This window comes from Anopheles merus, chromosome 3R (assembly GCF_017562075.2).
Source record: "Anopheles merus strain MAF chromosome 3R, AmerM5.1, whole genome shotgun sequence".
In the NCBI taxonomy this organism is placed as follows: Eukaryota; Metazoa; Arthropoda; class Insecta; order Diptera; family Culicidae; genus Anopheles; species Anopheles merus.
In genome coordinates this window covers 41041558-41057329 of record NC_054084.1, presented here as the reverse complement: position 1 = coordinate 41057329, position 15772 = coordinate 41041558, and the positions used below count along the sequence as shown (strand labels likewise).

At 44.9% G+C, this 15772-nt stretch overlaps 3 protein-coding genes across 7 annotated transcripts; all 3 read right to left on the bottom strand.

Annotated features, from left to right (window-relative positions):
- Positions 1-11: 11 nt before the first annotated feature.
- On the bottom strand, positions 12-2295 carry LOC121597600 (angiotensin-converting enzyme-like). Its single transcript, XM_041923475.1, has 5 exons — positions 2021-2295; positions 1592-1955; positions 1159-1522; positions 214-1094; positions 12-149 (listed from the first exon to the last, which is right to left on the bottom strand). Exons 1-5 carry the CDS (start codon positions 2261-2263, stop codon positions 133-135), a joined length of 1869 nt encoding a protein of 622 aa, XP_041779409.1. The 5' UTR covers positions 2264-2295; the 3' UTR covers positions 12-132.
- A 1216-nt stretch (positions 2296-3511) lies between these two features.
- Positions 3512-5865, bottom strand: LOC121597598 (angiotensin-converting enzyme-like). The gene is made up of 5 exons (XM_041923474.1): positions 5565-5865; positions 5128-5491; positions 4694-5057; positions 3744-4624; positions 3512-3666 (listed from the first exon to the last, which is right to left on the bottom strand). Exons 1-5 carry the CDS (start codon positions 5811-5813, stop codon positions 3650-3652), a joined length of 1875 nt encoding a protein of 624 aa, XP_041779408.1. The 5' UTR covers positions 5814-5865; the 3' UTR covers positions 3512-3649.
- Positions 5866-6148: 283 nt separating this feature from the next.
- On the bottom strand, positions 6149-14511 carry LOC121597597 (angiotensin-converting enzyme-like). Of its 5 annotated transcripts, XM_041923473.1 has the most exons (11): positions 14373-14503; positions 13992-14268; positions 13548-13911; positions 13266-13486; positions 13058-13200; positions 12552-12992; positions 9565-9799; positions 7763-8126; positions 7327-7690; positions 6381-7261; positions 6149-6306 (listed from the first exon to the last, which is right to left on the bottom strand). In XM_041923473.1, exons 2-11 carry the CDS (start codon positions 14259-14261, stop codon positions 6290-6292), a joined length of 3300 nt encoding a protein of 1099 aa, XP_041779407.1. In that variant the 5' UTR covers positions 14262-14268; positions 14373-14503; the 3' UTR covers positions 6149-6289. The 5 variants fall into 5 exon arrangements, with proteins under 5 accessions (XP_041779407.1, XP_041779405.1, XP_041779406.1 ...); XM_041923470.1 differs by lacking the exons at positions 6149-6306; positions 6381-7261; positions 7327-7690; positions 7763-8126; positions 9565-9799 and adding exons at positions 11786-11974; positions 12044-12216 and having other exon boundaries at positions 12285-12992; positions 13992-14286; positions 14373-14511; XM_041923469.1 differs by lacking the exons at positions 6149-6306; positions 6381-7261; positions 7327-7690; positions 7763-8126; positions 9565-9799 and adding exons at positions 11786-11974; positions 12044-12216 and having other exon boundaries at positions 12285-12992; positions 14373-14511.
- Positions 14512-15772: the final 1261 nt, after the last annotated feature.

The following is a 15772-nucleotide window of genomic DNA, read 5'->3' as shown; positions in this document are numbered from 1 at the left end:
GCTTGGGAAAATCATTGATAGAAGCTACTGGACATTTATTCATCGACCGTGTATTTGCTAGCACTGCTTGGTTATGATCGCAATAAAAACGTGTTGCTTCCCATAAAGCACATCTATTAGGTACGATCAATTCTATGATGAGACGCATTCTGAAACAAATATACAATTCGTTAAATAAAATACAAACCCTGCTAAAATTTAATATGGTCTTACTTGTGGTTTTTTCCCATCCGACATGTGCTCCAATGCGTTCGTTTTCCACTACCAACCAATCGTACAATGGCTGGAAGTATTCAATCAACGCATCGGCACTCATGCGACGCTCCCCAGTAAGGACCTCCATTGCATCTGGCCACGGCTTCGATGATCCCAGCTCCAGCATAGCCTTGATGGCATTACCCGCCTCAACACTCTGGTAGATGTCACAGTTGTTCAACGTCTTCTCGGGATCACCCTTCACATACTCTCCCGCCTTTTCGCAAGCAGCTCGGTGGAACTGGAACTGAATGATGAAGGACACGAAATATCGCAAATACTCAACATCTGCCGAGACGTGGTACTTGGCCGGTGCATCCAAATCTGATTCCGAACGAACCACCGGAGGCTCAACACCCGAGAACTTCGAGCGCATCTCCCAGAACTTGCAGTTGTACTCCTCGGGCTTGATATCACCACGGAAGATTCCCCATCGGTACTTATCCAGGGTGTAGGCGAACGGCAGGAACACCAGTTTGTTCAGTGCAGAACCATAAAACTGGTTCAGCTTGGATTCCTCATCTTCGACGTAGTCCTTCAACAGTCCAATCTTCTCCAAATGTTTCGGGGTGGAAACAGACAACGATAGAACATCACCGACGGCCTCATGGAAGCCAGGATTGGCTCCATCACGGTACATGCTTGGAAGGTGCTGGTACTGTAGGAAGTACTGCACATGTCCCAGCTCGTGATGCACCGTGAAGAACTGTTCCATCGTTACACGAGTGCATTGCTTAATGCGCACGTCATCCTTTTTCGAGAACTCCCAGGCACTGGCATGACATACCAGATCTCTACCATCGTCCGGCTTTTCGAGAATACTTTTCTCCCAGAAGGTACTACGATTAAAAAGCAATTAATTTAGTAATCTAAAGGTCTTATGATTTGATACAAGATGCTTACGCTGGCAGCTTGGTCATATTCATTGATTGGAAGAACTCATCGCCCATTTCGAACATCTGGATCGGGTTGTATCCTTGGCGTACCATCTCCTCCGTCACATCAAGCAGCTGACGGTCGGGGAATGGGCTGGTAATATCGGCCACACCTGCCCAATCTTGTGCCCACATATTGCCTAGCAAGTGCATCGGAATTGGTCCATTCTCTGACACCACATCCTCACCATAATACTTTCGCAGCTGGTAACGAACGTTGGCATGAATTTGTTCGTACAGTGGACGCAGCTCCTCGATCACAGCATCGACTTGCTCTTCAAACGTATCGTCTTCGTACGCGCTTAGCCAATACTCAGCACCCGATGCATAATCTGATGTAATCAGAGAGTTCATATAAATAGATTTTCAACCTAATATTTCAATGGTCATCTACACTCAACTATTCATTCTTGCCGCGACTCCATTAAGATCAATGTATTTCTGAAAGTCTTCTCTCGTTGGTGCACCAGCCGCATCGTACCACTGCTGCCAATAGTACTTCAGCTCTTCCGGATCACGACTCGTAGCCATAATCTCGGTCAACTCCGGCTCGAGTGCCAAATCACACTTGCTGTTATCGCGATAGTCACACACCTTTACCTTTGCGTAATTTTCCTGCATTCGATTGATCGCGTCCAACATTTCGGCAAACGTATCCTCCGGCAGCACGGAATAGCCCAGCTTAGTAAGCTTACGGATTTTGCGCTTCAAATCCTCATCACTGAAGCTTTCATACTCGTACTTGTTTAGCGTGTTGGCCACTTCCTTGAAGATAAAACACACCCACATTATATCACTTATGCAACCAATCACTGATCTGCGTCACTTACTTTCAGGAACACAGCATTCGCTGCAGCCACCTCATTTTTCACCATCAAATTGTCCTCATTGATATCGGACTCGTAGGCCCATTCGGCTTCCGTGCCGACATTTCGACGAGATAAAATTTCTTCATCTATTTGTTCAACGTAGCGACGTGCTTCGAGCTCATCATCGCTAACGGACACAAGCTTTCCACCGAGGGCACAACACACTAAAGCAAACGCTAATATCACTGTTGTAAAGATTCTCATCTTTATGATGAGGCGTGATTCGTATGTAGATCGAAACTGATTGGAATAGCCGTTTTGCACCTGCTTTTATAGTGTGCTTCATGTTATCTCATCCATTATCAGAGACAATGAACTTGTTTGTCGATGGGCTCATTGGTGACCGGTTTCGAAATACAGTTTAATGTTATCTTTGTCGTGATTGGAGAAGCAGCTGGATTGACATCTAGGAGATTGTGTTTCATACATAAATTAATAAACGTAAGCTTATTATCTTTTCAGGAGCGACCGGTTCTAATCATCGAGAAGGGAAGAGAGCTACTTAGAGCTGCGGCACGTGTTGCAGTTTTATCTTTTGATGTGCTTCATATGCGGGCAAACTTGTTTGGGTGGCTTGTTTTTTCTGCAATATTGGCAAGAACGGTTATTGTCTCTATTATGTATCATCTTCACCATTCCTTGACTATTCATCGTTAATGCTATTGTTTTGACGAATAAAGTCCGTCTAAACACCTAACAAAAGCTCAGAACAACAACTAATACAAACTTGATTTTATAATAACGAAGCTTGCGATCAGGTGGATCAGATAAATCAACCATATGCGCTCATCTATTTCCATTCCATTATACCAGTGCTTTTCAACCTTTTTATGATCACGGATAACTGAGCTTTGCAGATAAATTTTCAACAGTTCAAATACACCGAAGACATGTTTTTGTAGACTTTGTTGATAGCTTATTGATCAAATATATTTAGTTCTTATTCTAGATGTGCTTGATGAAAATTTAATCTTTATGATGTATTAAAGCTTATTACAATATGTATTGTCATAAGATTTTATTATCAGATATCAACAATTTTGCACACCAAACTGCAAACCACCTGTTGGAGATCACTGCATCAAATAGTTCACACCGTTTATGCCAGCTCCGTGATACAGTCGTTAACGACTTAACAACATGTTACATATGGGTATAAACTCAGAATAATGCGCGTCCCATGAGTAGGGCTGACTATCCTGCTATGTGTATACCAACAAGTCACTGAAAACCAAGCTCTTTAGTGGCTTAGGCATATTCAAAATGTTTTTGGTTTATCCTGCAATATGTGTCAATTCAGGAACAATAATCCTCATTAGTATGCAAGCTAACATATAATCAATTTGTGACTTAATTGTAGGCAACAGCGTATTCTTCCCACCCAGATCGTTTTCCTAAAGTGATATGTAACTATTCGGCTTTATGTTACAAATAAGTAGACCAACAAATATATAGATTAGACTCAGTTTCTCAGGGGGCATAAAGTCAGCTGGAAGTTAGTCAGCTGCAAGCCGATGTAGATTTATGATTTTATTTGTTAAAACGGCACTTTAATGATTGAAATGATTCATTCACTCGAATCATATTTTTTTACTCTGATACACACTCTGAAAAGAGAAAATATTACGATAAAGCACAGCATTAAGACATAACTAAAACACATAAACTTAGACTTCACACTTACTATCAGTTTCTTCCCATCCGACATGTACTCCAATGCGTTCGTTCTCCACCACCAGCCAATCGTACAATGGCTGGAAGTATTCAATCAGTGCATCGGCACTCATGCGACGCTCCCCAGTAAGGACCTCCATTGCATCTGGCCACGGCTTCGATGATCCCAGCTCCAGCATAGCCTTGATGGCATTACCCGCCTCAACACTCTGGTAGATGTCACAGTTGTTCAACGTCTTCTCGGGATCACCCTTCACATACTCTCCCGCCTTTTCACAAGCAGCACGGTGGAATTGGAATTGGATGATGTAAGAAACAAAGTAACGTAAATATTCCACATCAGCCGAGACGTGGTACTTGGCCGGTGCATCAAAGTCAGCTTCAGTACGAACTACTGGAGGCTCGATTCCCGAGTACTTTGAACGCATCTCCCAGAACTTGCAGTTGTACTCCTCGGGCTTGATATCACCACGAAAGATTCCCCACCGGTACTTATCGATTGTGTAAGCAAACGGTAAGAAAGCTAGTTTGGTCAAAGCAGAGCGATAAAACTGGTTCAACTTCGATTCTTCATCGAGTACAAAGTCCTTCAGCAGGCCAATCTTCTCCAAATGTTTGGGAGTAGAAACAGATAGAGAAAGAACATCACCGACAGCTTCGTGGAAGCCAGGATTCGCACCCGATCGGAACACACTGGGCAGATGCTGATACTGCAAGTAGTATTGAATGTGTCCCAGCTCATGATGAACTGTGAAGAATTGCTCCATTGTCACGCGTGTGCACTGCTTAATTCGCACGTCATCCTTTTTGGAAAAGTCCCATGCACTAGCGTGACATATAAGATCGCGACCGTCGTCGGGCTTTTCAAGGATGCTCTTTTCCCAGAAGGTTCTATAATAGTAATAAAATAAATTATTACAAAGCTTTATCTTTTATGGTGGAATTTTAGGATTTACTCACTCTGGGAGCTTGGTCATGTTCAGCGACTGGAAGAACTCATCGCCCATTTCGAACATCTGGATCGGGTTGTATCCTTGACGCACCATCTCCTCCGTTACATCAAGCAGCTGTCTGTCACCGAAAGGGCTGGTAATGTCAGCAATGTTTCCCCATCCTTGAGCCCACATGTTACCGAGCAAGTGCATCGGAATCGGTCCCTTCTCCGAAACCACATCCTCACCGTAGAACTCGCGCAGCCTATACCGAACGTATGCATGGATCTGTTCATAAAATGGTCTCAGTTCCTCAATCACTGCATCAACTTGTTCTTCAAACGTTTCATCCTCGTATGCACTAAGCCAAGAATCTGCACCGGATTCATAATCTGTTTATGAACAAAATACTTCAATTAGTTCGAATTTGTTACAACACTAATGCTCGCGTCAAAACTCAACTGTTCAACTTAGCAGCTTCCCCGTTCAGTTCAACGTATTTCTGGAAATCTTCGCGAGTAGGCGTTCCAGCTGCATCGTACCACTGCTGCCAGTAGTATTTCAACTCTTCAGCATCTCGGCTGTTAGCTAAGATTTCAGTCAGTTCCGGTTCCAGTGCCAAATCACACTTGCTGCTATCATGATAATCACACACCTTAATCTTGGCGTAGTTTTCCTTCATATTATTAATGGCATCCAGCATTTCGGTAAACTTTTCCTCCGGCAGGGCAGAGTAACCCAGCCCAACCAGTTTCTTCACTCTACGTTTCAAATTCTCATTATCGAAGCTTTCATACTCGAACTGGGAGAGGTATTCCGAAATTTGCTGTACAAAAAGTTAAGAAAACGACAATATTTCTTAGCAACATGTATCAATTCAAAGCAGTATGCCCTCTCACCTTGAAAAATGCTGCATTTTCAGTAGCAACTTCATTCTTCACATCCAGATTATCGTCTGTAATGTTTGAATCGTAAGCCCAATTCGCTTCACTAGCTGCATTACGGCGTGCCAAGATTTCCGGCTCAATGTCCTCCAGGTATTGGAACACTTCCTCCTCTTGGGCCTGCAAAACACGGCGAGGGATCCTAGCCGTACTCACGTGACACACCAACCCAATGGCTAACGAAGCCAACAGAACAACCCTCATCTTGGAGCACCTATCGCACTAGACAAGTGATACTGAAACGTATCGTTCGAATTTGCATACGTATTTATTTACTTTCTTTATCACAAGCACTTGCTACGGACAGGCGATAAGAGGATTTGTTATTTTTGTATTCAATTTTAGATTGTTATGCAAGGCACGTCCAATCGGACAATCCCATATTCATCGATAACATAGGACAATATACCTGCGAAGATAAGTATAGGTTTGTTTGAATGATAAGATGCTATTGATTTATGTTCGTTAGAAGCTTCGCGAGAATATTAATGTTTCTTTTCATTTTTGCTGCTCGAGAAGGCATAGACAACGCTTCCACGTTTAATATTTTAGTGTGTCTTATTTTATTAACGAGTTCAACGATAATGTTCTACTCCAGAAGATCAGCAATATCATGTGCTCGATCGTGTAGTTGCACTTTAAATAGTCTGGAGATCAAAAACGAAGGATGTGTAGTGTATTTAAGCTGATTTGCACTCTGCAAAAAAAAAATATTTAAAATACAATCGTTAGTTTACCGAAAACCCAACAGCAACGATCATTATTACTTACTGGGCTTTTCCTCCCATCCAACATGTGCTCCAAGCGCCTTATTTTCCTTCACCAACCAATCGTACAACGGCTGGAAGTATTCAATCAGCGCATCGGCGCTCATCTTGCGCTGTCCAGTCAGCACCTCCATCGCATCCGGCCACGGTTTGGACGAGCCCATAGCCAACATCGCCTTCAGTGCATTACCTGCCTCTGCGCTCTGGTAGATGTCACAGTTGTTCACTGTTTTCTCCAGATCACCCTTCACGTACTGGCCAGCCTTTTCGCAGGCCGCCCGATGGAACTGGAACTGTACGATGTACGACACAAAGTATCGCAAATACTCAACATCAGCCGACACATGGTACTTGGCCGCAGCGTCAAAATCGCTCTCGCTTCTCTCAACCGGTGGCTCAACGCCCGAATATTTCGTGCGCATCTCCCAGAACTTGCAGTTGTAATGTTCTGGCTTAACGTCACCACGGAATATTTCCCAGCGGTACTTATCCAGCGTGTAGGCGAACGGCAGGAATACCAGCTTAGCCAGACCAGCTTGATAGAACTGATTAAGCTTTGATTCCTCGTCTTCAACGTAGTCCTTCAGCAGTCCAATCTTCTCCAAATGTTTCGGTGTTGAAACAGACAGGGAAAGAACGTCACCGACGGCCTCGTGGAAACCAGGGTTAGCCCCCTCGCGGTAAACGCTTGGAAGGTGCTGATACTGCAGATAGTACTGGATGTGTCCCAGCTCGTGATGCACGGTGAAGAAGTCCTCCATGTTGACTCGTGTGCATTGCTTAATGCGCACATCATCCTTCTTGTAGAAATCCCACGCACTGGCATGGCATACAAGCTCACGCCCATCGTTTGGCTTTTCCAGAATGCTCTTTTCCCAGAATGTGCTGAAAATCAATTTATTATATTATTTATACTTACAGGCTTTAATTTTTTTTTTTTTTTGACTTACGATGGCAGTTTGGTCATGTTCAGCGACTGGAAGAACTCATCGCCCATTTGGAACATCTTCAGCGGGGTGTAGCCCTGCCGCACCATCTCCTCCGTAACGTCAAGCAGCTTCTTGTTCGGGAAGGGTGTCGTTATATCGGCAATATTGTCCCACGTCTGTCCCCACATGTTACCGAGCAGATGAATCGGAATCGGACCCTTCTCGGATACAATATCATTACCGTAGTGCTTCCTCAGCTTGTACCGCACGTACGCATGGATCTGTTCGTACAGTGGTCGGATTTGCTCGATCGCAGCATCAACCTGTGCTTCGAACGTGTCATCCTCATACGCATCCAGCCAGTACTCCGCACCAGACGTAAAATCTGCAACGAATCGATAAATTCGATAAATTACACACTTCCGTTCTCGTTCCGCACAAACCAAACACTACTTACTGTTCAGCTGAGCTGCCTCGCGATTCAGCGCCACGTACTCATCAAAGTCTTTCCTCACCGGCTTGCCGGACACCTCGTGCCACTGCACCCAGTAGTGCTTCAGCTCCTCCGGATCACGGCTCTTTGCAAGCGTCTCGGTCAGCTCCGGCTCCAGCCCGTAGTTGCAGTTCGACTCGTTCTTGTACTGGCACACCTTGGCGGTGGCGTAGTTTTCCTGCATGCGCGAAATCGCATCGACAAGCAGTGAGAATTTCGTCTCATCCAGCGCAGCGTACCCCAAATCGGTAAGCTTCTTGATACGGCGCTTCAGGTCGGCATCTTTAAAGTTGCTGTAATCGTACAGTCGCAACTCACGGGCCACTTCCTGTTGGAGAAATCGTGGTAAAAAACAGGAAAGATGAAAAAGAATGACAATTTCAGTGCTGTTTGCTCTATTCTTCACGATGAATATAGCAAATCATCTATCACTTAGCAGTACAGTTTAGCACCTTCCAAAATACCGCATTGTCCAGGGCAACCTTCATCGATAGTTCCCCCGTATAGTCGGTGATGTTTGATTCGTAGTCCCACGAGGCGCTCGTTTCATCGTACGTGCGTTGCAAAATGGTCGATTCAATCGACGCCAGATACGCCCGCACTGATCGCTGATCGTTCGCCACGCCACGGCGTCGATGAACCACACTTCCGTCCACTAGGAACACTAGACAGCACCAAAAATACTGTCTCATCATGGTAGGCAACAGTGCGGGGTTCACCAAATCACAACCCGTGGAGCACCCGAACGAACCTGCTGATGCTCCACACTCACCGTCGTACGGTCGGCGAATGAATTGTGTTCAGGCGATCGACCATAACTGCCCTATCAAAAAAATCGTTCTGAAACGGTCACGTGCGTTACCAAATGGGAAGAGCATGACTACGCATCGGATCGAGCGAACGGTAGCGCGGAATAAAAGAAACAGCATCAAAAATTGTGATCCACTACCCCTTTTACGTGCGTAATTTCCAGCGACCTTGAGTGATCTGAGCCAGCTAAGTCGTGAGTGCTTTATCGCTTGAGAGCAAACTAGTGACAAGAAGTGATTGCTCTTTCGCATATCAGCGTACCCCGATCGTGTTTGCAGCGGTTTAATCCACCAAAACGTAGCGCGCTGATTGACGACAAATGGAAGCGGTGAGCTTTTTCAGGGCGCCAGCCGTTCATCTTATGCCCGCACGATCGGATATCAATGATCACCGGAGACAACATCTTCCGCTCGGTAAACGATGATGCTCGCGATTGTTATCACAAGCGTGGCGAAGCGCGGGAAGCAATAAATACACGATAGTTTCCCGCTGATTCAACCGGTTCGCAGTGGTTCATACCAGTTGGGTCGTGATTTACAGTAACTCCAAAAATAGCCAGTTTTCAGCTGATAGTGGCAGGCCCTCGCGAGATGGCGTACATACCGGCGACATACATCGCCGTAGAAGGGGGTTTGCCGTGGAAGAGAGAGCAAATTTCTAGACAGAGATTCACGCTCCAAGCGCGCGCGCCGATAAATGTCTCGTTGAGGGTCTCCGCGTAAGACCTTGCGGATCGCTATCAAACGCACTGTTGATGCGCGATGACCCACCATCCCCCCAATTATAAACGATGTTTACACACATAAACACACACACACACACACACATACACACACACACACACACACACACTGAAGTCAGAACTCGCGAACTCGCTAATGACATGCATACAAACTAGCCGCATCAATTTGTGGGGCCATTTCCCCTTCTACTACTTCCACCGCAGCTATCCGTACCTTGAAAAAGTTCGCATTTCGCGATGCGGCCTCGTTCCGCTGCTTTAGCGCCTCCTCCGTAATGTTCGACTCGTAGGCCCACGAAAGCTCGGTCGCGTTGTTGTTGCGCGCCAGTATCTCTGGCTCGAGATCGATGACGTAGCGCTGGGCGGCCAGCTCGTTGCGCTCGAGCTCCGGATCGGTGGCACCGATTGATGCCCCGAACGTAAGCAACAGCAATAGCGGGAGAACCATACTGTACGCGGTACTTGCGGTATAAAGGGTCGGTTTCGAAACCCACTCCAACCCCGGTGCCGGTCGGGTGACAACTGAACTGTACGCAGTACGGCGAAAGCTCTCTTATAGCTGCGCAACGATCGCATACGCCAGGCCTGTGTTCTACGGGCGCGTTGCATTAAACAATAGAAGAAGAATGAGCTCAGGGAAAGAAGGAAAACCGGCCTGTTGAACGCCAATAGGGGGACACCCGGACCTCCGGATGGGGAGACTGGATTGGTGGGCGATTTGTGCATGCAATTATGTTATTCAGTTAATAAGGGCATTGCCCCTGCGATCACACCCGTATCGTAATGAGAAGATATTTATTTTTCAGGCACAAGCTGAAAAGCCCTATCAAGTTTACAAAACAACAACAAAATAAACTTTTTACCAAAAAATAGCAGTATTTTTGAGCGAAAACGGATCTACTTTCCTTCGAGCGTGGAGAAAACAGAACATAAACGAAAACAAATCCTCAGAGCTACCCGATTCCGGTTATGGATCCACCAACCTGCCCCTTTGTACGCCAGCTGATGATGATCCTCACAACACGCACGTTCAGCAAACGAAGGAAATGAGACGGTCGGAGCACTTTATCCCACAAAAACTCGTTTCCACCCATCGAGAAGAAGCTCAAGATCAGGGAACACAACACTCAGCACGCCCTGAAAAACGGGTCTAACCAGTTCAACGAAAGTGATGCAAAATGTAGACCACTCCTCTCCACACTTCTTTACCAGCCCAGACCAGCCACTAAGTTCCTTGTCACGGCTCTAAGCTCGATTCCGAAATTAATTCTATCAACACGAGAGCACAACAGTTTCGTTGAAGCCAGTATTTGAACTCGTCAAATTTTAATCCACACTCCCGTTAGTTCTATCCACCCCGGTGATGTAATCGAGTGGATTTGATATCCTCCCCCTCCCCCCAGACATTACCTTCAGAAAGCGCCCCTGATCATCAACGGCATCGTTGCGCATGTCGAGCGTATCGTCGGTAATATTCGTTTCGTAGTTCCAGGATTGCAGGGTGGTGTTGTAGTTAATCTCCAGAATATCATCCTCCAGCTCGTTCAGAAAGTTTCGTGCCATCAGTTCACTCGCTTCAGGCTCACTCAGGTCGCTGGCGGCCAGCGCTAGGACCGTCGACCTTACGCCAATTAACACCAGCACCACAAACACTTCCTTCAGGCCTGCGTACGCCATGGCGCCTGGCAGCACAGGTCGATCGGTACCAGGCTGTGCGATCGGAATCGGTTCACCAAGATACGTTTGGCTCACACTTCAAAGCTCAGTATTGCTCTGAAATGGATCAGCACTGTTGATACCGTTTTTATAGGGAACGCATTTACACTGATCAATGCCTTTATAATGTTGGTGAGGAACAGGGCGCAACAAGCAAAAAAAAAAAACAGAGATGTCAATCGAGAATGATATTTATCACATCACGAGATGTTTATCTGCTTCCACGTACGGTTCGCATCAGGGCTGACGATTTGCGGTACGATCGTTCCGTTGCGGAACGCGTAATTTATAATTGTTTGCAAAGAGAGGCAAATGTCTACGGCAAAACGATTTTGCGACATTGTGTTGGTGTGGCCATTTGTTATACTAAAACACATAAGGGATTAATTTCGTCTCTACATTATATTACACTCGATTAGTAAAGTCCTACACAAAGTGGGCACTTTTCGGGCCAAGGTTTTGCAATCGTACCCAAGCAAACGCGTGCTTAAACAATTTCACATAATGTCCCACAGGCTATACAATGGAATGACGCAAATGAAGATGGGCCCGGTACGAACAGGAGAATTTAAAAACACACGCATGGAACCGGTTGCTGGAGCGTTAATCAATAAAAACCTGATTTATTTGTCTGGTGCGTCCTGTCCTGCCAGCTCTTGCAAAACAACACCTTCCAAGGTTAAGGGCTTACAGTACCGTCGCACATCCTTTGCAAAGTATCAAATGTAAACATTATTTATTTCTCTTAGCATGTCATTTGTAATGTTTTATTCAAGGTCAATGTCATGTATAATAGTTAAATCGTAAAAAAACCCACACAAGGTAATATAATCACCAAACCTCTTTTAGGGAGTATTCGCTGCAGTTTGCTTAGGCCGCCATAAAATCAATTGGATGTGAGACGCATTCTAAACGGTGAAGAAAAACAAAAGCAGATTAGATACGTTCTGTTTCTTCAGATGCTCTTAAACACATACTTTGGGAGTCGGTCCAGCCAACGTGCGCTCCGAGCCGTTTGTTTTCCTCCAACAACCACTGGTAGAGAGGATCGAAATATTCCAGAATAGCATCCGCACTCATCTTACGCTCTCCGGTAAGCACCTCCATCGCGTCCGGCCACGGTTTCGACGATCCAAGGGCAAGCATTTCCCTATATAAAAATGACACCGTTAAGTTGTGCCCTTTCTTACCTTCTTGGATGGATTTAAACTATCTTACTTCAACTTGTTGCCAGCAGCCGTGCTCTGATAAATGTCACAATTGTTAAGCGTCTTCTCCGGGTCACCTTTCACGTACTCGCCCGCCAGCGCACAGGCCGCACGATGGAACTGGAACTGTATAACGTACGACACGAAGTAACGCAGATACTCAACATCAGCCGAGACGTGATATTTGGCCGGTGGGTCAAAGTCCTGCTCGGTTCGAACGACCGGCGGCTCCACACCGGAGTAGCGCGATCGCATCTCCCAGAACTTGCAGTTGTACTCCCTCGGCTTAATATCGCCACGGAACACGCCCCAGCGATACTTGTCCAGGGTGTATGCAAACGGTAGAAAGACAAGCTTCGTCACACCGGCCCTGTAGAACTGGTTGATCTTAACCTGCTCATCCTCCTCGTAGTCCTTCAGCAGGCCCACTTTCTTCAGATGCTTTGGCGTCGATACCGACAGGGAAAGAACGTCACCGACGGCCTCATGGAAGCCGGGGTTTGCTCCACCTCGGAACTCTACCGGCTGATGCTGATACTGCAGATAGTACTGAATGTGTCCCAGCTCGTGATGAACGACGAAGAACTCGCGCATATTGACGCGCGTACACTGCTTGATGCGAACGTCATCGATCGCGAAAAAGTCCCACGCACTTGCGTGACAGACAAGATCGCGCCCATCGGCCGGCTTTTCTAGGATGCTTTTCTCCCAGAACGTTCTGCAAATTTGGTAAATGGATATTTAAAAAATGTAATTTTTTTTAAAACAAACAGCAATACGTACTGAGGAAGTTTTGTCATGTTCAGTGAGGTGAAGAAATCATCTCCCATCTGGAACATTTTGATCGGGGTGTACCCTTGGCGTATCATCTCATCCGTAACATCGAGAAGTTTCTTCTCCGGGAACGGTGTAGTAAAGTCGGCAATCTTTGGCGTAAGAAATTATGTGTTAATATCACGGCAATGTCATTTAAACACAACCAAACACCTACGTTATCCCACGTCTGTGCCCATAGATTGCCGAGCAGATGCATCGGAATCGGTCCGGTCGGGGACACCAGCTTATCGCCGTACTTCTGGCGCAGCTTGTACCGCACGTACGCATGCAGCTGCTCGTACAGGGGCCGTATTTGTTCAATCACATCATCGATCTGCTGCTCGAACGTGCTATCATCGTACTCGTTCAACCAAACGGCCGCGCCGGAGCTGAAATCTAGGAAGGGCACGATCAACCCACGATAAATGCCAACGAGTACCGCTTCCGCGCTACTTACTATTCCGCAGTGCCGCCTGTCGGTTCAGCTCAACGTACTTCTGGAAGGACTCACGCACCGGTACACCGGTCGCATTGTACCACTGGACCCAGTAGTACTTCAGTTCCTCCGGCTCACGGTGGTTGGCAAATATTTCCGTCAGCTCCGGATCTAGCGAAAGGTCACACTTGGTCGCATCGCCGTAAGCACAAAACTTTGCCTTAGCGTAGTTCGACTCCATGCTGGCGATCGCTGCGAGCAGCTCCTTAAACTGATCTGCCGGTAGTACGGCATAGCCCAGCTTGGCAAGCTTTTTGATTCGCCGCTTCAGCGTTGCATTCGTTAGCTGATCTGTCTTAAACTGCTGCAATTCCTCCGCGACTGCCTAGTGATTGAACAGGAAAGGATTCCATTGGTAGCATTCCTTAGCCTTTAAATATAAAGATGGCTCTCGCACCATTTTACCTTAGCCACTTCGGCGAAATCGGCAGCGGCTTTCGTTTTTTTCGATAGGTTGAACTCCGTAAGATTCGAGCCATACTCCCAGGCAGCCAGTGTTTGGCGAGCTTTCGTTTGCTGATAACGCTGCTCGATCCATTCTACTATTTGGCTTATTTCGGTCTCGGACAGTGCCTTTTCACCCTCCGTTGAACGACGCTTCACCGGACCGGCTGCGATGGTGGACGCAAATAGCAGCATCAGCCATACGGAACGCCATTGGATATTATTCGCCATGATGTGCCTTTCACAATGCAATAATCCGTTATACACGCACAAAAAAAACATTTATTTTTTTACGGGAAACTGGTAAGCAAATTTAATACAAATTACTTGTGCTAAACCTACTTTTCAGAATCTCTTCGAACGTTCCAATCCCATCGAATCGTTTCAGCTTAATCGTTTATCAGCACTTGCACAGGGAACACTTGTCCAGAGCTGCTGTTTGCGCTATCACCGTCACTCACATACTGCTGGACGCACGGGATGAACAAACCTTTGCAAGTGATTCCAAATCGATTTAACCTTTTGAACTCGTTAGAGCTGAGATTAGGGGAGGTGGGGGCTAAATCAGGCATTTGATTAAGCTGTTTATAATTGTCGTTTTGATTAGAGTGGTTCAGAGTGGTAGCAAAATGGTGTTAGTTATGTGACTTTAGTTTTGTTGATAATTATACCGATTTACACATTGAAAAAAAATTATAGCACAGGGTTTCTCGAGGTGTCTTTTATTAATTGCATGTAATGTTCTTGAATTCTTAAAAACTTGTTATAGACAAAAATGGCAATATTTGTTAGTATTGCCTGCTAAATGTCAATTTAATATTCCGCATTCTTAAACACGTCATTATTAAAATTGCAATAAACAGTTGAGCCGGTCTCGTGGTACAGTCGTCAACTCGTATGAACTCATAACTCGTAAGAAGAAAAAGAAGAATAATCAGTTGTTTAACTAATAATCGTACAATTTTGCGTGTCTTATTAAGCATATTAGACAGTCTAAAATTGTAAAAAAATTATACCCTTCTATTTGGCGTAAACATCCTACGCGGACATGCCGGCCTATACAGCTTTTCGAGACTTTATTCGGTACCACACAGCCGGATAGTCAGTGTTTGCTACGGGTGGTCGGTCCATTCTAGACTTGAACACATGACGGGTATGTTATTGAGTCGTTTGAGTTGACGACTGTACCACGGGACCACCCGTTTTCAAAATAATTCTTTAGACAGTCGGCAACACTGTTATTTCTTTTAAATTCATGTAAAACAATCATAACGTAAAGAAATTTCAAACAATGCAAATAATTTAAAAAAGTTACAAAAATCAATTTAATGGTATCACTATAATGGTTGTATATAAAAAAAGAAATATATTTGCATTGTTTGATATTTATTAAAAAAGCATCTCAAAATACACATTTAATCTATTAAAAGTAATACATCATAACCAAAAACATAAGCATTTTTTTAAACAAAATATGGGGTGATTTTAATAAAAATATAAATGCAACAACGTTAAATGTAAAAACTATATACAAAATAACATAATTAAATAGAATGTTAGGAATTGCGAAACAGCTAAGAAAAAATGAAAAAAATTCAATCAATAACCATCAATAAATGTATAAGATATATCTTAACAAAACTCATATATTAGAGATAGAACCGAAATAAAATAAGACACGAAAGCAATTGTTAAATTTATTATTTTTTAAAACTACTTTAAACCAATTGCGGCAGATTAAT